Genomic DNA, 25,362 nt, shown 5'->3' with positions numbered 1-25,362 from the left:
TCATTGCCTTCCTTTCATTCAGTTCACCACCCACCCTTCTCATCACTCGCCATGTATACCTGTGGATCATTTTATGCCTGAAGAGGGTATTGGCTATCACCAACCCCCTCCCAGCACAAATGTCCACTAACGCACTCCCATTCTCATCTATCTCAGCAGGCACACCCCACTCACCAACTATTCCATCCACCTTCACATTCCCAACTTTACCATTCATATCACCAATCAAAAACACTCTCTCATTCCTTCCAAACTTTTCCATGCACACTTCTACATTTGTCCAGAACTCTTCTCTCACTCTTCTAGCACGATCTTGCGTTGGCGCATACATACACACACAATATATATATATATATATTAATATATATATATATATATATATATATATAAATACATACAGTATATATACATATATATATATACAGTATATATAGTAATCCTCCTGATATCTGTACGCCCAGTATCTGGACTCCCCAGTGTCCGGATATTTTTGGCCCAGGCCATCAGAAGCCAAAAATGGTCAAAAGACTTAAAAAATAAAAATAAAAATAATCCAATTTTTTTTTCACCCGTAATTTGAACTTGGTATACGGCGCGGACCAGCTGTGTTTTGCTGCGTAGTTCTGCCGATGTCTGTCAGGGTGATGCTGCCTCCTCCCCATTTCCTGCCCATCCATCGTCGTGAGTGCACACTCGTCACCATGGCTGCCCATGTTTTTTTTTTTTTTTAATGCTAGGAAGAAGGAACCAAAGGCCATGAGCCCGCAGTAACAGTTCCCTCCAAGAGAAAAATAAAATACAATAGAGAGCCAAATTCAAGATCCGATCATTTGGAGATGCCTGGACACACTGCGCTTGAAAGACTGGAGATCATAGGCAGCAGGAAATACAGATAGAGGGAGACAGTTCCAGAGCTGACCTGTTGCATAAATGAAAGACTGGGAGTAACGGTTAACTCTTGCATTAGAGAGTTGGACAGAAAAGGGATGAGAGTTTGCTGCCAGACGGGTGCTACGCGCCCGTCGTAGAGGTGGAGGAATGCAAGCAGACAGTTCAGAGGAGCAGCGACCATTAAAGTAGCGATAGAAAAGAGATAAAGATGCAACAGTGCGGCGAAGAGACAGAGGTTGAAGGGAGTCAGTAAGAGGAGGAGAGTTAATGAGACGAAAAGCCTTTGACTCCACCCTATTGAGAAGAGCTGTATGTGGGGAGCCTCCCCTCACATGAGAGTTGTACTCCACACAGGGGCAGATAAAACCCCTGTATAGAGTCAACAATTGTGCAGGGGTAAAGAAAGAGCGGAGACGGCTTAGCACACCCAATCTCTTGGAAGCAGATTTTACAAGAGATGTAATATGATCTTTCCAATATAAGTCTCGAGTAAATGAAACCCCAAGCATGTTCAAGGATGTTGCAGGATTAAGATGAATATTATTAAACATTAATGGGTATACCTGTGGAAAATTTTGTCGGGTTGATAGGTGTAAGAACTGAGTCTTAGATGCATTAAAGACAACCATATTATTTTTACCCCAGTCAGAGATACGAGCCAAGTCAGACATTAGGTGTGCCATAGCCTCATCCCTTGTTTCTTGAAGTAACTGTTGAGATGGGCGTTGCGGGAACCGAATGGAAAGGTGAAGGGTGGAGTCATCAGCGTATGAGTGGATAGGGTTAGATGTACAGCTTAGAAGATCATTGATGAATAAAAGGAAGAGAGTTGGTGATAGGACAGAGCCCTGAGGAACACCACTGTTGATAGATCTAGGAGAAGAATGATGGCCGTCTACAACAGCGGCTATAGAACGACCCGAAAGGAAGCTAGCGATGAAGGCACAGATAGAAGGATAGAAACCGTAGGAGGGCAGTTTGGAAATTAAAGATTTATGCCAGACTCGATCGAAAGCCTTTGAGATGTCAAGTGCAATGGCAAAGCTTTCGCCAAAGTCCGGAAAGGAGGATGACCAGGAGTCTGAAAGGTAGGTGAGAAGATCGCCAGTGGAGCGTCCCTGACGGAACCCATACTGACGATCGGAAAGAAGGTTGTGATAGGAAAGATGCCTTAAAATTTTTCTATTAAGAATTGACTCGAAAACTTTTGAAATACAGGATGTTAAAGCAATTGGACGATAGTTGGAGGGTTGGGAGTGGTCACCCTTCTCTGGGACTGGCTGAATGAGAGCAAACTTCCAGCAAGAAGGAAAGGTACAAGTTGACAGACAAAGGCGAAAGAGTTTGCCAAGGCAGGGTGTAAGCACAGAAACACAGTTCTTGAGAACAACAGGAGGGACCCCATCAGGCCCATATGCCTTGTTAGTACTGAGGCCAGTGATGGCAGAAAATACATCATCTGAAGAAATTTTAATGTCAGCCATGAGGAAGTCAGAGGGGGGAAGTGATCGAGGAACAGCACCGGAATCGTCTAAGGTGGAATTGGAGGAGAAGGTCTGTGCGAAGAGATCTGCTTTATCAGTAGAAGAAATAGCTACAGAACCATCAGAGTAGAAAAGAGGAGGGAAGGATGATGAGGTAAAGTTGTTAGAAAGATTTTTGGCAAGGTGCCAGAAGGAGCGGGAAGAATTCGAGTTGGAGAGTTGAGAGCATTTAGTATGGATGAAATTATTTTTAGTAGAGCGAAGAACAGACTTAGCACGATTCCGGGCAGAAACGTAAAGATGATGTGCTTCAGGGGTGGGTTGGCTCCGATACCTTTTGTAGGCCTTCTCCTTGTTGCGGACAGCATTAGAACAAGCGTGATTAAACCCAAGGCTTTCTTGCGTTAGTCAAAGGATATGAGAAAGGAATGTATGCTTCCATGCCCGAGAGAATAACCTCCGTAATGCGCAAGGCACACTCAGATGGCTCACGGCCATGGAAGCAATAATCATTCCAGGGAAAATCAAAGAAGTACTGCCTGAGGGCCTCCCAGTCCGCGGCTCCAAAATGCCACAGACGACGTTTCCCTGGAGGGTCCACAGGCCGTACTGGAGTGATAGGACAGGTTAAGGTAATGTGCTCGCTTTTGTGGTGGTGCCTTACGTGCTGCAGGCTTTGTTTTTTCTCTGTTGCCTTTTCCTCGTGTGTGTGATGATGGCCTCGCTGCCCGACAAGAGGAAGTGAGTGGCTCTGACTCTGGAGAAGGAGAGGGAGATATTGGCGAAGGTGAACGCGGGATGATCGACGTCACGCATCCTCCATGAATTCAACCTGGCCCACTCTACCTTGTTTAATTTTAAGAAATCCCTGGACAAGCTCACCCACTACACAGCTGACTTCGCATTGAAGTCCAAATGCAACATGGAGAGGAAGGTTATGTACACTCCCAGGTTTGCAGAAGTCGACCACTTCATGCTGATTTGGTATCAACAACAATGTTCTGCTGGTGTGCTGGTGCATGGTACAAAGCTGAAGGCTGTCGCCGAGAAGTTTGCAAGGTTATGCGACACCCCAGACTTCAAGGCATCCGAGGGTTGGCTCCTCGCTTTCAAGTTATGACATGGCCTTACCAACCGTAAGGCCCGTGGCGAAACTTTGGACACCAACAAGGAGGGAGTAGAGGAGTTACGGCAGAAGGTGAAGGACTTGATCGACAGGGAGGGCCTCACTCTCGATCAAGTCTACAACGCTGATGAAACTGGTCTGTTCTATCACTTGCCTCCAATGACCACTCTAGCAGAGGAGACAGAGAAGCATGTACCTGGCCATAAGCCCTCAAAGCAACAGATTTCTGCTTTGTGTTACATCAATGCTAATGGGATGCACTGGCTCAAGCCTGTTATTGTTGGCCATGCAAAGCGATCCCGATTCCTTCGTGGGGTGATTGACGTCCTTCCTGTCATGTGGTACCATTCTGTGAAGGCTTTGTTCATATCCAAGATCTTCAAAGATTGGTTTCACCAGCACTTCGTCAAGGAGGTCATCCATTATCAGACGAAGACACTGGGAATCCCACACGACCAGATAAAGGCCCTCCTACTTCAGGACAATGCACCTGTGCATCTGTCCGACAAGGAGTTGGTGGCTGAGAATGGCCGCATTAGGTGCTTGTTTTTGCCACCTAATACGACTGCTCTCGTCCAACCAATGGATCAAGGAATGATCGTGGCAACGAAGAGGCTGTACCGTTGGAAGTTCCTGGACGAGGTGATGGTTGTTCTCAAGGATAAGGACGAGCGTAGGGAGGGACAGGACACGCGAGGCCAACGGACTTTGGAAAACCTTCACTGGTACAACATCAGGTCAGCCATCTACAACTGGGCCAGTACATGGAATGAAGTTTCTGTCAAGACTGTGGAAAGTGGTTGATCTCGTCTGGTTCTCGGAGCCGATGTGGTGCACGACTTTCTGGATTTTGACGTGGATGACTTCCATGCACGTCTTCGTTCGTCTGGCGATGACGTTGATGTGGACGAAGTGCGTGGGTGGTTGGATGACAACGAGGATGATCCTGGGTATCAGATCATGTCTGATATCGAGATCGCATCTTCAGTTGCCGGTACAACTACTCTTAGCGCACCACTACTCCAGTCATCTCCAAACTGAGCGGACTCCAGGAGTACATTGAGTTCATTCTTGACTACCTAGAACACCCGGACTGCGGTTAATCGAGCTTTTACTATATGTATACACCATATACAGTACAGTATATATAATATATAGATAGATAGTGCTATGAGGCAAAGGGATGGGGAAGGTAATGAATGGTTAAGAGTGAAGTATCTCAAATCGTGATACAGTTTTGTCCTAACTTATGTGAGGGTTATGTTCCCAAGGCTTCGCAGAAAGCCAAAAATTGCATATAGCCAAAACACCCCACTTAAAATCCCCTAAATTGTTCCTAAATTTAAAAATAGGGGAAAAAAATTATAGAACAGTAAAATTCAGTACACTTAATTCATATATATATATATATATATATATATATATATACTGTATATATAGATATAGATATATATATCTATATACTGTATATCTATCTATCGCCAGACTCCATAATCCCGCAAGGGGTGGCCACTTGACTCTCAGTTATTTGTTTTACAGGGAGGGGCACTAACCCTCCACCAACCCACTTGTTGACACATATGGAGCATGTATGGTTTGGTTATATGGTTACCACCCAGCGTTGTAAATGGTTTCTTGGCTTACAGGAAACCATTTGGCTTGTTACTCAATGTAAAGCCACCTGTAATGGAAAGAAAAGCAATAAGAAGTGACAGGAAAGATGGGAGAAATATGAAGAGAGGAGGGCAGGCACAGAAAAAGAATGATAAAGGCTAAGGAAGAAGCAGGCAGCACTACATCAAGTGAGTGGATGATGGTCGCCACCACCTACCACTAATATATATATATATATATATATATATATATATATTTTTTCCTTTTTTTAGTAAAGAAGCTGAAGTTTGTATGGTATTTCCTTGTAAGTCTGTTAACTGTACTAGTTCATCCTTCCATCAACTTTTTACATTACTGTATAACCTGGTTTTCACTAATAGTTGTGTTTAAAAGACATCACCAGTCAATATAATTTTCAGATACCTGTATTGGGTTATGATAAACGCAGTCTCAGATACAGTACAACATTTACGTGTATTTTTAAAAAGTCAAAAAGACTAGAATGAAGGTGTGTATGCTGCCAGTGTCTGTGGAACAGTCCACTCGCCCTGATGTTTGGACACACACTGACATCAGGAACAGTCATCAGTGTTGCCAGACGACTTTTCATAAAATGGCCATAGCATGCACAAAAAATGACCAGAAACTGGGTAAGCTGAATTTCTATCTGTCTATAACCAAATGCCATAATCCCATAAGGTGTGGCCATCTGTCTTGGAGTTAGTTGTTTTATGTGGAGGGGCATTCACCTTCCGCCAACCCACTTGTTGACATGGGGAACAAACTGGAACTTATACAGAAGAACAAAAAATTATATGTCTAACTTTTTAGTGCCCATATTTTCGTGTTACCATGTCATCGTATTCTTCATTTTCTTCAGAGTGCGATGGTGAAGGCATGCCAGTTCATTTTTATTTGATCTTGACTGGAGGTTGCAAGATTATATAACTAAATTTAGCTTTGTTATTGTACAGTACAGAATTTATAATGAATACTGGTTTAACTGTTAGGAACTGTTTTTGTTAAACCAGTCTTAACACTATAATGGTCTGATGACGCCGATGCGTCATTTGTTGACCAACCAATTCTGGACCGATGACGCGACGGCACGTCATTTTTAAAAATAATTTTTCATGGCCCAAATATGTGGCACAACAATTTGGTGAACACGCCAGACATGCACATGTATTTTGTTGGAAATTCACCCTCGGCCCGGGAACGGGATAGAAAAGTTTCGCAAGGTTGGCCTGGTATAGTGTTAACATGTGTTCTTACATGTTTATTCTTTCCTTGTTCCTTGTGCATTATCCTTCCCTATTCTTAGGTGGGAGTAAAGATCAGGATAGTAATGTATGTATGATCTTGATTGTGAGATAAACTTGGGAAAATTAGAGAAAATTGGTGGTGCATCTCCTGTCCTTGGGCAGGAAGTAAGGAAGGGTGTAAAAATCAACAAGAGTTCATTTTGCCTTTATCAGGAACAGTGTTTAGTAACTGTGTTTAATACAATACTTGTAGAGTGTAAAGCCTTAAGGGAATTGGGCTTTGTGAGAGTAGGTTAAGTTTAAAAGGGGATGGCAGTGTATGGTATGTGGTACGTAAAATCTTTAGCCTACATCAAGGATATTAGCAAAGTAACATACTGCAAAGACTAATAATACTTATGCGGCTTTCATGCTGTGGAAGAAGAGATGTGATGGAGGGAGGGGAATGGGGAGAATTATAGAGGAGTCTGAACACATAGTGTAGTGCAAGGTACTGTATTGAGAGATGCTGGCTGCAGTAAATTATTTCTTTACAAGTTGCACTTGATGTGTGAAGTTAGGAGAACAGTTTAGTGACATAACATCTCTGGTATACTGTACTGGTAATTTTATTTGTTTTTCCCAGGCCAGCCTAAACGGTGATGACTCTAACATCTCCATGGACGAGGCGTACACCACCAGCACATCCGTACCTTCCCTCACCGCAGAGATCAATGGCAACCAGGTAGAGACACGACACTTTCGGAAGGCCATGGGGACTAAGGGTTTTAGGAGAGCTAAGGCAATAAAGATGGATACACAAAGTCGTAAATGACTCTTGTTGTTACCCTTGACTTTTAGACATCACACTTTCATTCTCTTCTTTGAGATGCTCCAGTTTTTGTACCAGAACAGTAAAGGGACCAGGTTCCTCCGTAAGGGTCAAGTTTCCTTATCAGGAACAATGCATAAACTTTAAAGGGGAGAGAACTATATTAAAGCTTTTCTTTTATTGAGTCATGTTATAAAATTTTAGAGGTTTCAGTAAAGTATCTAAAGCTTTGGTCTGTGTACTAAGTGACAACAGTAAGTAAATCTGTTCTTACTTTTTATCTTGACAGTTGTCCCACTTTCAATTAGATCAGAGTTTTTACTGTGTCATTACTCGTTCTTGGTGATGGGAAGTATTTGTTTGAAATTAATAATGTATTCACACAGTGTGGTGTATCAGTCATGATATATGGCAGTGTGAGCAGAAAAATATTGGACAATTATATTTTCTTCATACTTCAGGTATTCTTATTGTTATTTTGTATTTTCTTTAGTAAATCATTATTTATATTTTGCTTTACTGTGTTATCACAGCATTTTGTTGTCATGATATTTTATCATATTTTTGACTGACTAGAGGCGAGGAAGCTTTCTCATTTATATTGTTATCCCTTTGCTTTTAGAGTAAGGATTACAAGCAAGGACACTAACATTTGAAAGTATTTACACATAGTAAGATGGTAGATAAGTTAAGTGAAATACTTCTCGACACACCCTATTTATACGCATGGTGTTCAGAGTCGGAGATTCATGACCTGGCTCCCTTTCGTATTCTGTCCCTCTTATTGGTAATGGATTTCCAGCGTCAATCTATAGGCCATTGTGTACCCTTTCTTATTGTACAAATATTTTTGGAATAATGATAGAGTACTGTACAGGGTAGTCTATGCATTACAGAACCCACTTTCTTTTGTTGCAGGGATGGCTCAGTTAAACATTATTAGTACATTTTATCTGTCCTGCATAATATTCTTCACAATATATGAACTACCCTGTATGTTCATCCGGTCAGTTGGTTATAGTTGACATTGGATATTGAACAGGTAACTACACTGAGTGACAAGCCATATCGTTTCCTGTACACCAGGAAACCATTTACTACGCTGGCTGGTAACCATATAACCAAATTATGGCGCCTGGTGGTTTAGTGGGTAATTCAGGTGCTCCAGTCGGATGGAGCCTGTGTAGGTTTTTATCCAAGGGGTGGTTGGGGTTATTGCTCATGTAAGGCCACTCAGGGATGAGGCTGGTCACTCTCATCTGAAGTGTCAGGACCAGATTGTCTAGCCCCTGGTTCATACGCTGGGGCGACCTGGGTTGGATGATGGATGGATGGATGGATATTGAATTACAGTGAAATTTTAGCTGGTAAGAACTGGCTTTAGGATCATTCAGTGAGAGCTTTTAGCCAGTTTAAGGTAAAACACAAGTGCCAAATTTGAGACTGCTACCTCAAGGACTTAATTGAACTGATATTTAAAAAAGGACAAAGAGTAACAAGATTTCTTTGTGAATGAAGCCCCTTGTTAAGCAAATCAAAGAATATTTCAAATCATAAGCATGGAGTCTGGTTGTGGCATCACATGGATTATTTTTTCCGATTGTGACAGCTGTATGTGCACTTAGATGTTGAGAGGCTACTTTGATTAATAAGTTTTTTGTTCCAATGCATCTTTCAAATTTGTCATGAAATTTAAAGCAACAGTTAGCCAGTGGTAGTAACTTTAAGATGCCACCTCCTTTCATGCATAGCATTTCTTTATATGCAAACTTTCTAAACAATAAACTAGCTGGTGTAGCGCGATCATGACGGGAATGCTGTGTAGCGACAACTTTGATCTTTAGTTTAACACTAGCCGCATCATGCCACATCACATAGTCATCAAGATACTGTACCTGCGATTGAGTGAATGTGCATTTAGTGCACTTGGTGATTTGTTGCAAGGTGAACAGTGAAGGATCATGAAGAACAATGTTTTCATAGAATTCTGTTTCAAATTGGGAAAACTTTTATGGAAACTTTTCAGATGTTGCAACAGACTTATTGGGAATATTATTTGACCTGTTTGCAAAGTCACACAAGTGGTTCCAGTGGTACAGACTGGGAAGAACTTGCACTGAAGATGGTCCGAAATGTGGATGGCCTTCCACGTCACGAGATGATGATCATATTAAGAAAGTACATGCCGTGATGTGTGAAAATAAATGCCTGACTGTCCATGCAGTTTCCAGGCAGCTGCAAAAGTTTGTGCCACACATTTTAGCTGAAAAACTGAAGATGCATCATGTTGCCACAAAGTTTGTGACACATCTGCTGACAGATGAGCAAAGAAAGAACTGTGTCATAGTCAGTCAGGAACAGTTTGATTGTTTGAATGCTGATGAAAACTTTCTGAAAAAAATGTCATAACAGGTCATCAAATATGGGTTTATGGGTATGATGTCAAAACAAAAAGGCAGTTGCTCCAGTGAGTTGGAACATCATCACGGGGGAAAAAAAAAAAAAAAACATCAGAGTAGTTCAAATGTGATGTTGATCGTCTTTTTTTGCTGGAAGGGCGTTGTTTATCGTGAGTTTGTTCCACGTGGTCAGACAGCCACTAAAGAGTTTTATTTGGATGTTCTGAGGCATTTGAGGGAGACGTTGCAAAGGAAGAGGCCAGAGGCATGGACAAACAGAACCTGGGTGCTGCACCACAACCATGCACCTGCTCAGGCATTGCTCCTTATCCTTGACATTTTGGCGAAGCACAGGATCATTATCGTCCTCCAGCCACCCTGCTCTCTGGATTTGGCCCCTGCAGATTTTTTTTTTTTTTTTTTTTTTTTTTTTTTTTTCCAGAATTGAAATCCACTTTGATAGGTCACCACTGATTTCAGATGATAGAAGAGATAAGAAAATTTGCCAAGTGCACTAGACACACGTTCACTCAAACGCAAGTGGCTTGATGACTAAATGGCGTGGCATGATGCATCTAGTGTTAGACCAAAGCTCAGAGTCACCATTACACAGCTATATCTGTGTAATCATGCCAGGCTGGGTAGTTGGTTCGTTATTTAAAAGTTTAGGGTTCGTTTTGGACAGATCTTGTTTACTGACTCTATGAAAGAAACTGACTGCATAGGGCATAATGTAAACAAAAATCACACTCCAAGGAATATATTAATGTTACAGACAAAACTTTTGCAGCATATATGCGTCATATTATTCAGTCATGTTGCCCTTGACCTCAATTACAATCTGGGGGCATTTGGTCTTGCAGTCTGATAAATTTTGGAAGTATTCCTTATTGTTCTTGACCCCTATGTTGCGAACCTCATCTGTTGGGCAAGGCACTGACAAGGTGTTGCATGTTGAAAGCCTGTTCCTTCATATAATGCCATGCATTTTCTATGGGATTCAAATCAAGAGAGTTACTTGGCCAATACAGCACTTCAAGCATCATGATCTTAGAGGAATTTCATATTCCATTTTGCCTTGTGACATGGGGCAGAGTCCTGCAGGAGACGGGTGTCCTGCACTTGCATATACCAGTCAACATTCATCATTGTGTTTTCAGGACGGAAGTAAAGGCCTCTCCTGCCCACTTCCATGGTAAAGCAACCCCACACCATTATGCAATCACTGTGCTTGACAGTCGTCTGCATGTAGTGGGGGTTGTAGTGACTGATGTTGTGAGGCCTCCTTACTCATCTAACACACATGAAGGTGCTCTCATTAGAGAACATTGCCTTTCTCCAGCCATCTGAGGTCCAATCTTTGTATTTTCATGCAAAGTCAAGCCATTTCTGGCACATTTGTGTGGTCAGAAGTGGATTCTTGGGTGGCAAGCATGATGGCAAGCTCAGGTCCTTCAGCAGCTGCTGTTTGATGGTGCAGATGGAGACACCATGTCTCTAAGATGATTAGCTTTGGGATATGCAGCCATAATATTAGGAGTTTTAAGCACCTCATGCCTGAAGTGATTGTCTGTAGCCTTCGTTGTCTTGCGTTTTTCATCTTGGACGAGGTTTTTTTTTTGCTGGGATAACATATGGTTGGAGGCCAAGGGTACGCTCCTCACCGACTGTTCAGACCATCCAGATTGTTGTGCAGTTCCTTTGGTAGGGATGATCTGCTTACAGGGGAGAACATGAGCCTTTTCCTTATTACAGTAGTTAGATTGGTTGAACCCATATCTAATATAGAGTGCACAAAATAACATCAAATACAGTTGGAAGCAATATCTAAGGGTTCCTGCTAGGAGTGAAATCTGCAATACTACTCTGTAGCTCAGCTAGTGGGTGGATGAGTTATGTTCAAACAAAGCATTCATTAGAAGCAAGCCCTGAGGGAAGCCAGATATCATCAGACAGAAATCCGGTTGTTAGTATGGCATGCATTGCAAGTGAAACAAGCCACTCCTGGCCAGTGTATTTTAAGGCAGAGTGGCCAGTCTCTCTCTCTCTCTCTCTCTCCGCACGTGCGTGCTCACACACACACGCACACACGCACGCATGTATGCACACACACACACACACACACTTTTTTTTTTTTTTTTATTCAGTGCTGTACTTGTTCATATTTGGAAAGTAATTAACTCTGCATAGAACTCTTCAGAGTTGTGGAAGACTTTTTCTGTTCATAAATTGCTTGGTTAAATCAAAATTCATATTATGTGATGCTTCCCATTATATAAATATTTTCATTCCTCATTGGTTGGAAGAGAGTTAGTGCCTACAGTGTCAGAAATCTTGTATGGATATGTGACATTGGTACGGCGTGAATATATGATGTCAGTGCCAAAAACCAGCGGAACAGTTTGTTGGGAAGGTTATGTGAGCTGCATTGAGTGGCCGGAAGTTACCATAATTGTGTAGCATTTGGATTGAAAAAGCTGATTGATCAATGGTAATATGAGTGTTCTTTGGTCAGTGGTTCATGATCCTTTAGTTTGATCCAAATTCTTGGATGAATGTGCTTGGTGGCCATTGCCAGTAAATAATATGCATGTATTACAGACTTACATATCATGAAAAAAATTAGTGGTAAAGTAAAATAAAAATATTTGTATCACAAAATTTGGTTTATTTCATTTAAAAGATAGTCCTGAATAAATTTTTAAACTGATATGAGAAAGTTGCCAGTTTGATTATCTCTTTTACCAGCATATAGATTTTTTTAAAGTGGTTTGACAAATTCCCCAATTTTGGATAACTACTCAGTTTAAGAACCACTGGCTGAGATGGAATGGTGATGAACCCATGCACTGACAAACAGTGCAGGCAGATTAGTGGGGGGGGGGGGAGTGCTTTATAGTGTTGATGATCAACCTTTTGGATGTACATGTCTTAAGATAAGAAGTAGTGACATGAAAAAAAAATGCTCGATAGTGTTGATGATTAATCTGTTTGAGGTCGTAAGACAAGATTGTTTAGAAGTAAAGAAAACTGATATAAAATAGAACTGAACAGATGAAGCTGGTATGGAGGAGTACATGATGGTAGAGCTGTACCCCATTTTTAACCCAACCTTTATCTGGTACTGGCCAGTTTCCCAGTGGCATTACAATAAATACCAGGGGCCATGCTTACATGTGTAGGTCTTTCAGTAGATGGCAACTTTTCATGTGTCATGATCTTGAACCATTTCCCTTCTCAAACCAATATCCTGAAGGTTGCCATGCAGGACTTCATCCCAAGTCTTCCTTGATCTGCTTCTGAACATTCTTTCCCCCATATTCATAGATGTGACCCTCCTCAGCCAGTTACCTCACCTGTGCCTCAACATGTCCAAACCATCATAGCCTACCTGTTCACATCACTTATGCCAAGTTTCTGTTGTAGCACACATTTCCCACTTATCATTCAATAATGCCTTATGCACCCATCTTAACATTCTCATTTCATTATTCCAGTGTGCCTTATCGTCTTCTTTTACCAACCAAGTCTACTGACCATATAGTGTAACACCTCTCATGCATGTTTTGTAGAGAGTAACCTTTGCATTAAAGAAAAAAGCCATCATTTGTCGGTAGAGATACCTGCTGGGGATTCCAATTCCCATGTAGCAGAAATAAGAGACAGGGAGTTTCTTTAGCCAAATTGATGAATGGGAATGGCAAGAACAGACCAGTGATTAACACAAGTAGGTATGGATGGTTACAGAGTAGGAAGAATTAGGTTGCTAAATGTATGTCTGAAATGAAAAATGCCCTGAAAGAAAAAAAAAAATGGAAAGCCAGGACATTGTTGAAAGGACACAAGTCAAGAGTGAGAGCAGTGGAAATGAGTTATTAAAGAGGAGCCTGTGGAGTCACATGGAGAGACAGGCTGACAAATGAGGATATGAAGGAGTGTTGTGGTGTGGATGTGGATGTGATAGGAAGCGTTAGGAGGAACACACTGAGGTGGTTTGGCCTTGTGGAGAGGATGGAGGATGAGAGACTGACGAGGAGAGTGTATGTGAGTGAGATGGAGGGGGAGAGAGGGAGGGGGAGGCCGAGGATGAGATGGAGGGATGAGGTGGAGAAGTATATGAGAGAGGAGGGTGTGAGTTGGGAGCAGGGCAGTGAAATGGCGGGGGACAGGGTGACATGGAGGCGATTTGTTTGTGGCTACCCCATAAGGGATTGAGGCGTCTGGCAATAGATAGATAGGAAAGCCAGGATGTGATGATGGGATACCATTTAAGGAGAAAGAGTAAAATGTAAGTAAGAGAGTGCAATGAACTTGTATAAAAATTATATAGAGAACTGGGATGAAAGGAATTTTAATTGTAGAATAGAAAGGGATGTGATTATGGTTTATCATACAATGCAGATTTATTGTGGCCTAGGTGAGTGTAAAACTGTTGTGTTGTGGGATTAGGCATTTCAGTGTTGTAGATTATGTGAACAGGAGATAAAGTGGGTAAAACAGATAATAGGGCATCTGTTGGAAGGATAAAGTGAATAGAGAGAAGGATTATTTAAAAGCCTAATCATAAGGTTATTATGGCATAGAAGGAGAGCTACTGCATGTTGTGAAGAGTTATTTACATTATCTATCTATCTATCTATCGCCAGACGCCATAATCCCGTACGGGGTGGCCATTTGACTCTGAGTTATTTGTTTTACAGGGAGGGGCACTAACCCTCCACCAACCCACTTGACACATAGGGAGCACGTATGGTTTGGTTATATGGTTACCACCCAGCGTTGTAAATGATTTCTTGGCTTACAGGAAACCATTTGGCTTGTCACTCAATGTAAAGCCACCTGTAACAGAAAGAAAAGCAATAAATAGTGACAGGAATATTGTAATTAAATGGTAAAGAATTGGATTATCAACTTTAAATTTGTGGGATTGATCCCAGGCTGGGGCAGAGAACTGTAAGGGGATATGAATTTCACTTGAAAATTGATTGTCCAAAAGACTCACTAACATGTCATGAATACATATTCGTAATCCAGTCCTTTATTACCTCATCAGGAGTGTAGGGACCCAGGGTAGGCCACTCAGTCTTGACATTTAACGAAAGGGTGACCAGCCTCACTCGCCTCAGGGAGGCAGTGTGTGAGCAATAAACCCCAACCGTCCCTCAGATGGAAACCTACACTGGCTTCATTTGGTTGGAGTACCTAAACCTAGTAGACCACCAGACATCTTTTGGTTGTATGGTTACCACCCAGCATAGTAAATTGTTTCCTTGGTTATAGGAAACCTTGGCTTGTCATGAGAGAGAGAGAGAGAGAGCACTTCCATTGAGTGAGTGGATGATGAGTGCCACACCAACCATGGTTGGTCATGAATATACCCTTGGTAATACTATTACATCGTTACATTGGCCAAAAATAAGTCGTTGTTTAGATAGTTTGGTTTGGTAATTGTGTGTGAAGTTATCTGTTGTGCATATGAGAATTGCATGCTAGGTCAGTCCAAAGGGATACCGAACTTTTCAACCTTAGAACAGTACCCCTGGGTCTGTGAAACCCAGAATTTTTTTCTCCATGTTTTAGTTTAGCAACTTCTAGATGCCAGGGACCCTCGTCCATCTCAACAGCTTCCTAGGTTTTGGTACCCATGCTAAGGGTGGATGTGTGGATTTCCAGCTTTCCCTCTGTTCCGGTATATAATGCACTAAAGTTGCGGTTGGGTCTGTGAAACCCATGTGTACTTGAGGATCTTGCAGATGTGGCTACACCATTTAGGCGATCCTCTCTACATCTTGAAGACTCTTCATACCTCAAGCTCAGACAGCAGTGCGAGCATCATTGTGTTATTTCTTTTCGTGTGGGGTCCATGCAAACAAAAACTTTCATTTTTTTGATAAGTTTATTTTGAAAATATGCCATATTGGACACATTTACGTGAAGCTACAGTACGTGGTGAATGGTTTTGGCATATCAGATAGAGCCAGGATTCCAGGGGCTTGAATGGTGAGAGAATTGGAGCATGGCCTCTAGGATTGGGCAAATTTGGGCTGTCTGGACATTGCTACTCCTCACCCTGCCGTAGGGTGGGAAAGGAGGTCCAGATGATGATGATGATATATTAAAAATTTACAATACATAGAATGTTAATTTTATTTTCATTATCAGATAGAAGCTATGCCCAAAAAAGTTGTAGAATGGTCAAGGATAAATGAAACACTTTTTTTTTTTTTTTTTTTTTTTTTTTTTTTTTTTTTTTTGGGTCTGTACCTACCCCTTATATCCAAACATATGTATACTGTTCTAGGGTATGGCGCACCAACTAGCCAGCATAGGATAATCACGATGGGACTGCTGTGTACCGGTGACTTTGAGCTTTAGTCTAACACTAGTCTTATCATGTCACGTCACTTAATAATCGATGTATGTGCACGTGAATGAACGTGCGTTTAGTGCACTTGGCAATGTGTTGCAAGTTGAACAATGAAGGATCTTGAAGAACAGTGCATTTGCACGAAAGTTTGTTTCAGATTGGGAAAAATGTCATAACAGGTGGTGAAACGTGGGTGCATAGCTGTGATGTCAAAACAGAATGACAGTCATTGCAGTGGGTTGGAACATCATCACCTTGACCAAAAAGTATGTCAGAGTAACTCAACTGTGAAGGAGTTTTTTTTTTTTTTTTTTTTTTTTTTTTTTTTTTTTTTTTAAATCATGAGTTTGTTCCACATGGTCAGACGATAAGTAAAGAATTTTACTTAGACATCCTAAAGCTTTTTAGGGAGGCAGTGCAAAGGAAGAAGCCTGACGCATGGACAAACAGCACGTGGAATCTGCACATGACAGTGCATCTGCTCACGCGTCACTCGTTCCTTATCTGTGACTTTTTGGCAAAGCATGAGATGACTATATTCCCCCAGCTGCCTTACTCTGGATTTGGCCCCTGTGGACCTTTTTCTGTTTTTTTTTCCCCTAAAGTGAAATCCACCCTGGGAGGTCACTAATTTCAGACAATAGAAGAGATAGAAAATTCACCAAGTGCACTAAACATGTGTTCACTGAAGCACGTGTACCGTAATTAAGTGACGTGGTGTGATGCAGCTAGTGTTAGGCCAAAACTCAAAGTTGCCACTTCACAGCACTCCTGTCGCAATCATGCTAGGCTGGCTAGTTGGTGTGCTCTTCAAAAAGTTCTGTTTCTTTTTGGACAGACCTTGTACTCCCAAAATCGAATACAAAAAGAAAAAGATGCTGTGCTTCATGCTAGCATTGAAAATGTTTTGAGCTTTGGAATGTTTTTGAACATTGATGTCTAACAGATTGTAGACTGAGTTTAGTGATAATTGTGAAAATAGCTTGCAGTTTCTGTATGGACAGAGAAGCACTTGAATTGGTGGAAGATTGTAAATACTTCATTGGAGTGATTGATGAGAAAAAAAAGTGGATACAGTAGTACAGTTTTCAAGGAGGTAAAGTGGCAAGTGCTACAAAGGGCTTGATTCAGTAAGTTTCAGGAAGGTTTCTCTAGTTTTCACATTTCCACAGTAGTATGGCATGAATAAGAAAAAACAGGTGCTGGAGAGGGACACCTCCACACCGTGGAATCAATATTACTGGGCGTTTGTATTGCCTGATTATACAAATGTCTCTCAGTTCCCTCCCTATCCTGTGAAAGGGGATGGTGGGCTGCTGGAGAAGGGTAACCTCAGCAAATAGTCTACCAGGTTCACATCCAGATGAGCCTGGGGCTACAACAACAGCAGTAAATTAAAAACCACAACAAACACCAGCCAAAAGCTAAAGAAATGAAAGTCTGTTGCAAATTATGCAGTATGTTTGTTATTTAGATAGGATCAAATAGGATATGAAGTAGTGGCTTACAAGAGAGAAGTGAAGTAATCAAGTTTTATTTGATCAAGGAGTGGAAGAGTATGTACTGTCATGAACAAAAGTTCACTGACATTCCCTTGTTCATGGACTATCCCTTGCCAGCATTATGTCCTACTTTCTTTATTTCTCATTTCCCAAACTTCTGAGGGTACAGCATCCTTCCTTCGCAGATGCTCTAGTTGTGAACTTCATGTTGCTGTTACATAAAATATTTCATATAACACCTTTGGTTGCCACATCCATTATAAAATTTTGGTGAGCATTTGATCATAATAGTACTTAAATGATATGGCAAGTATACTGTGAAGCAGACGGTATTACTACGATGGTAAAAAATTAGTGGTATATGTTAGTGAAACTGAAGATAGCTGGAGGCATGGAAGAGCTGAGAAGATGGCTTGATGCAGCGAATGATAATGTGAGAAAGGTGATATAGACACAAACACTTTTCCAACCATGAAATTGCTATCCAGTGTCACTGTTAAAAGAACAAAAAAATCTGGTTGCCTAAAATTGAACTGCTTAAGTAAAAAATGTATATTCACCAAAATGAAGTCGTCAGTTGCCTTGGAATTATTGGGAGGCTTTGGCTTCTGGCCATTGCACTGTGTAAGCTAACACTGATCACAAGCCATCTGGCCACTTATGTGCATGCACTGGAAAACATTCCATAGTTCTGTAATCAAATATTTTTGATATTATTGCTTGTTCCATCAGGAATTGTAGAGTGTCATTTTCTTCATGTGATGAAATATGTACTAAAGTAGCACATAAGTTATCAGGGTTTAAGTGTCATAAAAGTATTTTAGCTGTCAAACAATTCACATTCATGTGTCATCATTTTATACCCCATGTGATTTCCCTAACCTTGTCTCGGACATCCTTTGCCACCTATTCTTTTGAGCCATCATAGTATTGTTGCATGACCGTAACATCCATACTGCTATAATTTTTCAGAATACAGTATCCATACTTTAGAGTATTAAACTGCTTGAATTTCATTACAGTGGAGGAATACTCTGTACTTTTCTTTTTCTTTTTACACCATAAATTAGTTTTTTTTTTTTTTTCCGTATCAGTGTATGTGATATGGAACCATGGTGTGGTAGTGTGTTTGTCTTCAGCTCTACATGTGCTGTGAGTCAAGGGTTTAAACTTAAGCCCTGGCAGGCATTTTAAGTGGACGCTTAAAGTTCATCCTTTCATATGCTCAGTTACTTTCACAACATGTCAGTTCATGCAGATAATATAGAGACTGGAATACACAAATGTAGCCACTACAGTACATCTGTTTTTACATACATTGTCCTAAATAGACACCCCTTCTTTATGCATATTTTGCCAGCATTGGAAAGAGCTACTTCTGACTACCACTTTCTTTTGGAGGGGAAAATTCAATTCTACAGTGACTCTCATATGGAAAAATCCAGATGCATAATGCAGAGTGTGTGATGCTCACAGGGTTATGGTGCTCCTGTCCTGCTCCAGTTACATATTTAGTTAATGTAGTTGTAATATTTTCCATATCCTAATTCAGATCTAGCATTATACACACATATTTTCCAGATGACTAAAGAATTTTGTGTTCTTGCAGCAATCCTTGCCTCTGTCCAGCTGAGGGTAACATGGAGGGAAGTACCTGTAAGTTGAATCATCTCTATGTGTTTCCCTTAAGCTTGCTGCTTTTTTCAGAGTCGCCTGTATGCTTGTTGCACGATGCCTCCTTTTTTCCATGTTGTTGCTTGTTTGTAATATATTACGAAGTGGTGTTTTATATCAGAGTCTTAATTTTACTATAAGTTTGGAGACAAGCCATGTGCCATGCCTTACATATCACCGAATTAAGTCATGGACTTTGATTACAAACATACTGAAAGTGAACTATTCTGTAAAGCCAGAACCATCTCACGTACATTCTCATGACAGCAGGTCTGTATGAGAGAAGATAATACAGTCTGTCATTGTTTAATAATATACCTTTCAGGAGAAGGCATGTGTATTACTTAAATTACATTTGGTTTATATCTCCTTACACCTTGGTTGACCCTGTTTTTCAGTTTATGTCTTCTGCCATTCTGACAAAACAATACTTTCTGTCATCATCACCATACTTAGTTACTCAGGTGCACATAGGTTATCGAAAATTAGATCACGGTGTTGTGACACATTAAGTTTAATTTTTAACTTTTCCTTTGTTGTTTTGAGTATGGTAATCCATTTGAATGTTTTGGGGTACAAAATATTGCATTTGTTTAAAAAAAAGAATGAATGTAGGGAGATACAATATTCACCACTTCCCACTGTCAATTTTAGTGTACAATATAAAAAACAAACACAGAAATATAGTACATAGACGTTACTTTCATACACTATTATAACCATAGGATGTAGCTTGATACTTACACTCCATCAGCTGCATCAAGTGCTGCAAACCAGTAACCATAATATACTTCCATCTTTCAGTTTATTATCTTTATTGTTCATATTTCATATTCACTGATGCTTGTTGATTGAAAGGATCTGCTGTTCCACAAACTTCGCTTAATTATCCTTTGTGAAGTGCAGTGAAATGAGATTGTTTACATAATAATGCTTCTTACCCATGCCTGCTTGTTTTCAACAGGTAGATGCTACCATATCTTACCAACTATTCATGATGGTAGTAGTATAGTACATTGCCTGGATGTGTCACACATTTCTTTATTGTGTTTGCTGGATGTTCTGTAATTCATGTTATTTCTTTAGTTATGTGTAGATCCAGAAAATATACATTTGTTTTTAGTAGCATGGATCATTTTGTATAGTATCAGACTAGATCTCTTGTTTTAAGCTTGAATGTTACCACCTACAGCAATGGAGAACAAGACTGTTCATCAGATGTCATGTCCTTCCATAATGAGTGACACCAAGCCAAGCAGTGTAACCATTCAGTTAAAAAGCATGTGCATGTTCACAACATATTTTTCATATTCTTACTTTACAGCTGTTTTTTGCAAGTCACTCATCGTGCATGGAGAACAAGACTGTTCATCAAATGTCATGTTCTTCCATAATGCTTGACACCAAGCCAAGCAGTGTAACCATCCAGTTAAAAAGCACGTGCATGTTCACATAATATTTTTCATATTCTTACTTTACAGCTGTTTTTTGCAAGTCACTCATCATGCATTTCCTGCAGAGTGAATGGCATCTTTGTTATTGTTCTTTTAATTGTATACTTTGACTGTATGTAGCACTGAAGCTGATGTGACAGCATGTTTGGCTTAGTGGTTCTGTTGCTATCACCAAATCTTGCTTCAGCTACATCATGACTGCAAAGCTGTTGACGGTTGTGATGGTGATGGTGGTGGTAAAGAAATGAGGACACTGTGCAAGATGGTTGTCACCCCTGTCTCCACCTCCTTATCCCCATCCTTAACTCCTGGCCATTATTTTCCATTGGACCACCCACCTATTACTCCATTCAGTGATCTGCATCATCCCCCTCCTCCCACTGGACACACCCTCCATATCCCAGCCCCGCACTACCCATCTCATGGCACTCCAGCATCTCTCCAGACTGTTCATTTGCATATTCCCCAGATATCTTCATATCCCCAGCCTCAGCACCAATTTCCACCTCCTTTAGCCTACATTCCTTGTGTAATTAATGCCCACCATGGAACCATACTTCCAGATCATCATCATCATCATCCACCATTTGTACATCACTCAGACCATCCATCATTCACCCAAGAACACCCCCATTCACCTCATTTTTCAGTGCAGCAGGAATCAGTTTGTTCCACTCCTCATGGGCCTGTCCATCTCCCCTCTCCCCCACACCTCCACCCCTCCCATGATCCCAGAGACTCCTCCACACCTGTTCCGCTGGGGGGACCACCTCCAGGCTCCACCAGTGTCCCTTCATACCATAGCAGTTACCCCCACCACCATAATGATAGTATTCCGGGACCATACCTACACCCAGCCCCTCCTCCTCCCAGTCAGTATCACATCCCACAGCCACATAATCACCTCATGCACACACCACATTTATCGCCCCACCCTTTCACTTTCTCTGCTGCTCACTCCTCATGTCCATCAGACCACCCCTGCTCCTTCCCTGCTCACTCTCTTAGCTCCTCCAGGCATCCCAGTCCATCCCGGTGTCTGTCTTCCCAGCCTTCTCCGAAGCCACGGTGTCCCAGTCCAGCTCATCACTCTGTTGTTCATCCACATCACCATAAATCAGCAACTTACCATCACAGTCCATTACTTCACTATTCAAATTCATCATCTCGACGATCCAGCCCATCACCAAGACATCCAAGTTCTACACCACACCACCCCAGTCCAACACCACGACATCCCAGTCCTTCAGCCCGACACCCCAGTCCAACACCACAACACAACCCCTCACCACACCATCCCAGTCCTTCGGCCCGACACCCCAGTCCAACACCACAACACAACCCCTCACCACACCATCCCAGTCCTTCAGCCCGACACCCTAGTACTACATCAGGCCACCATGATCCCTGCTGTCCCTCCCCTCAGCACAGCAGCCACCACAACCATTCCAACAATCATCACCACAACCAACCCTCGCAGGGCACCACCAACTCACGCATGTCCTTCTCAAGGGCAGTAGTGAGACCTCCTCCCTTGGTCCTGGCAAGACAGGTCTGTGGCATGCTGTGAGAAGGGGCTTTGTGCTAAGGCATGAGCGTAGAATTTCACGTGGTGATGGGTAGTTCAGTACAAGGGTGGCAGAGGTGGTCTGTGGTGTTGGTTGAATTATTAAGAGGTTGTGAACTCAAGCTTTAATATAGATTATTTCAGTGCATTCCTTCATACACTGTACTGAATGAGTCTACAGTTAAATCACTGTGGTTAGTGTTCTTTATAATTTAAATGTTTACCATGTATCATAAAGTAGGTTTAGTATATATTTTATTTTATTTGAGTATGTTATGTTACAATCTCTTTTTAAGTAAAATGGTGGACTAAATGGAAGATGTTGATGGTTATGCAGTATGTATATATTTGTGTTTTGGCTCCTGTTGGTTCATTATAACAGCTGCACTGTCTGGCAGAAACATTCATACACAGATTTGTCAGTAGTGTCAGTTTTGAGTTTCAGTTTTGGGAGGAAAACCTTGTTATAATCATGTAGTTTTAATTACTGATTGATTTTTTCATTATTTGTCAATCTATGGTATACCATATTGATTTCTCAAACTAGTGTCAGTATGGGTTGGTACGTAAATGGTGTTTGACTTTGCTTTTTCAGGTTTAATATTAAAAAATAGCCCATGAGAAAAGTATGCATTTCCAGCAAAGTATCATGAATGAAGTGGTATTACTGAAAAGATTTATATCTTACATTGTTTAGTTCAAGATATTTTTGAAATTTTCAGGTGTCACAAAGTTGCCTGATGCCAGTAGCAAATTACAGTATCAGAGTAAAGATGTGCTTGCATGATCTTTCATGATAATGAGATGTTTGTAGAGAAATAATGGTAAGAGAAGTTTTCATCTCTTCACTCTTTTTAACCCCATGGAATCTGGTGATGTACTATATATATATATATATATACACACACACACACACAGTAATCTTCCCATTGTCCGATGTAATACAGCCAAAGGCATATCCGGAAAGTGGATCTGTCTGGATAGTGGGTCCTTGCCTCCTGGACTGGTACTTATGGACCCTAACCCAGCCTAACTCAGAAAACCATCTACATAACTCCCTACCAGACATGCATAGCACCTATTTAAGACCCTATTCACACAAATAAAAGACAGAAAGCATGAAATAAATGAAAAGGAACCAGAGAATGAGGAATCAGAAGTCTATTTATCTATCTATCTATTGCCAGATGCCATAATCCCATAAGGGGTGGCCATTTGACTTTGAGTTATTTGTTCTACGGGGAGGGGCACTAACCCTCCACCAACCCACTTGTTGACACGTAGGGAGCACATATGGTTTGGTTATATGGTTACTACCCAGCATGAATATGGAAAATATTTAGCAGTGTACAGGGTACTTACAACACGTCCATGGTCATTCATTACAAAGGTTAACCTGCCTCCTCTAAGGCTCTGGCAGTTGTGAAAATGCTCTTGAAGCACGTACAGTAATCCAGTGTTGTGCTGCACTTAATCCTTTGCACTGCAAGTTATAATTGTTTAACACTGCACATTCTGTTCTTAATTGCGCCACACCAGTTTCAATTGCCAGTTTCAACCGCCAGTTTACACTCTGTACTTAATCTTTGCACTCTGAATTCATAACACTGCACAACACTGTAAATTCCCATGTGGTCTAGTGATGAGGTATTGCAGTTTATTCACAAAAACGAGCATGTGCAGCATCCATTGCGATGGGCATCTTGTCAGGATGGTAGTTTGGCGGTAACTGGGGAGGGAGAAGCAAGGGGCGCACGTAAACACAGCTGTTCGGCGCTGTGCGCCAAGTTCAAAGTATGGTTGAAAAAAATGTCGGATTTTTTTTTTTTTTTGGGGGGGGGGGGCAATTTTCGGTTAAGAATGCCAGGGCCCAAAATGTCCGGGTAGTGGGGTGTCCGGTTATTGGGCGTCCGGATATTACAGGGATTACTGTACATTGTATACTGTATATCTATCTATCTATATATATATATATATATATATATATATATATATATATATAGATATATATAGATAGATATATATATATATGTATATATATCGTATAATATATATATATATATATATGTATATATATCGTATACTATATATATATATATATATATATATATATACAGTAGAACCTCTCTCATTCGGACTATATGGGGGGAAGGGTTGTCCGAATTAGCAGATTGTCCGGACCATCAGGGTAATCTTCAGTTCATACCAAACTCTATCTACATATGGTATGTTTGTTAATTATTAACATATGTGGCATATGTCAACCCTACGTAACCGCAAAAGATGAAAGGATACTGGTACTAAAATAACAAAACTAATCATGTAAGATAGTTTTGTATTGCATAATTTACAGGTAAGGCCATGACAAGAAACTAGCCTACATTTTAAATTGTAGTAAGTGACTGAGGCCTGTGTAGGCAAAAATATAAATTAATTAATTAACTGTAATATTTGGAATAAAAACAAAACTTATGTAGGCAAAAAATACATTGTCATCTTTGGTATATTGATAACACACATATGGGCAAGAAGCTAATGTTTGATGTACAAGTAAAGCACATTTAAGTACAAAAAATAACCTACAGTAATCACTAAACACTGCAGAATATTCTGACCCATTTTTGTGTAAGCAAACTCCTCCTTTTAACACCTTTATTCATTACAGAAGCTACACTTGCATTAAAGGGCATGGTAAGGAGGATTAACTTTTGAAATACAGCGTAAAAATGTAAATGGTTGGTGAACTAGTTGATGGAACGAATGCTAGCGTGTGTTTAAACAGGCGCCCATGTAGCGACCTAGCGTGATCCGAGACTAAACGAATGACGATCGCTTTCCGCGCCGATACTGAAAATGCCTTTAGAATTACTTTCAACATATTTTTGGAGCTTATTTTTAAATTTTGTCCGGATTAACAGAAGTCCGGATTAAAGGGGTCCGGACTAAAGAGGTTCTACTGTATATATATATATATATATATATATATATATATATATATATACATACAGCAAACTCGCCCGGAACACGTTCTTGCCGAACGCACTCGCAATCATACATGATTAGTGCTGGGATATGTATAAGATAACGTAAGATTAAAGAACCATTACGAAAACTATATATTTACGCAAGAGAGGCCTTTGATAGGCCAAATCCGCGAACATCAGCTCAGCACGCACGGTTTGTTTTGATCACGTGATGTGATTCGCTG

The 25,362-nt window shown here is 40.8% G+C and overlaps 1 protein-coding gene across 1 annotated transcript in view; it reads left to right on the top strand.

Annotated features, from left to right (window-relative positions):
• Positions 1 to 25,362, top strand: part of hrg (poly(A) polymerase hiiragi) — a 165,204-nt gene that overhangs the window by 126,326 nt on the left and 13,516 nt on the right. Inside the window, exons 11-12 of the mRNA XM_080284885.1 lie at positions 7,006 to 7,104; positions 19,069 to 19,115. Of these exons, the coding sequence (XP_080141011.1) occupies positions 7,006 to 7,104; positions 19,069 to 19,092 (123 nt within the window). The 3' untranslated portion in view covers positions 19,093 to 19,115. The remainder of the gene's footprint in view (positions 1 to 7,005; positions 7,105 to 19,068; positions 19,116 to 25,362) is intronic.

The sequence above is a fragment of the Coenobita brevimanus genome, chromosome 103 (assembly GCF_032717465.1).
Source record: "Coenobita brevimanus isolate Jiangsu-jjx chromosome 103, ASM3271746v2, whole genome shotgun sequence".
Lineage (NCBI taxonomy): Eukaryota > Metazoa > Arthropoda > Malacostraca > Decapoda > Coenobitidae > Coenobita > Coenobita brevimanus.
Note: the sequence above shows the minus strand (reverse complement) of the source record. Positions and strands in the feature narration are given on the sequence as shown.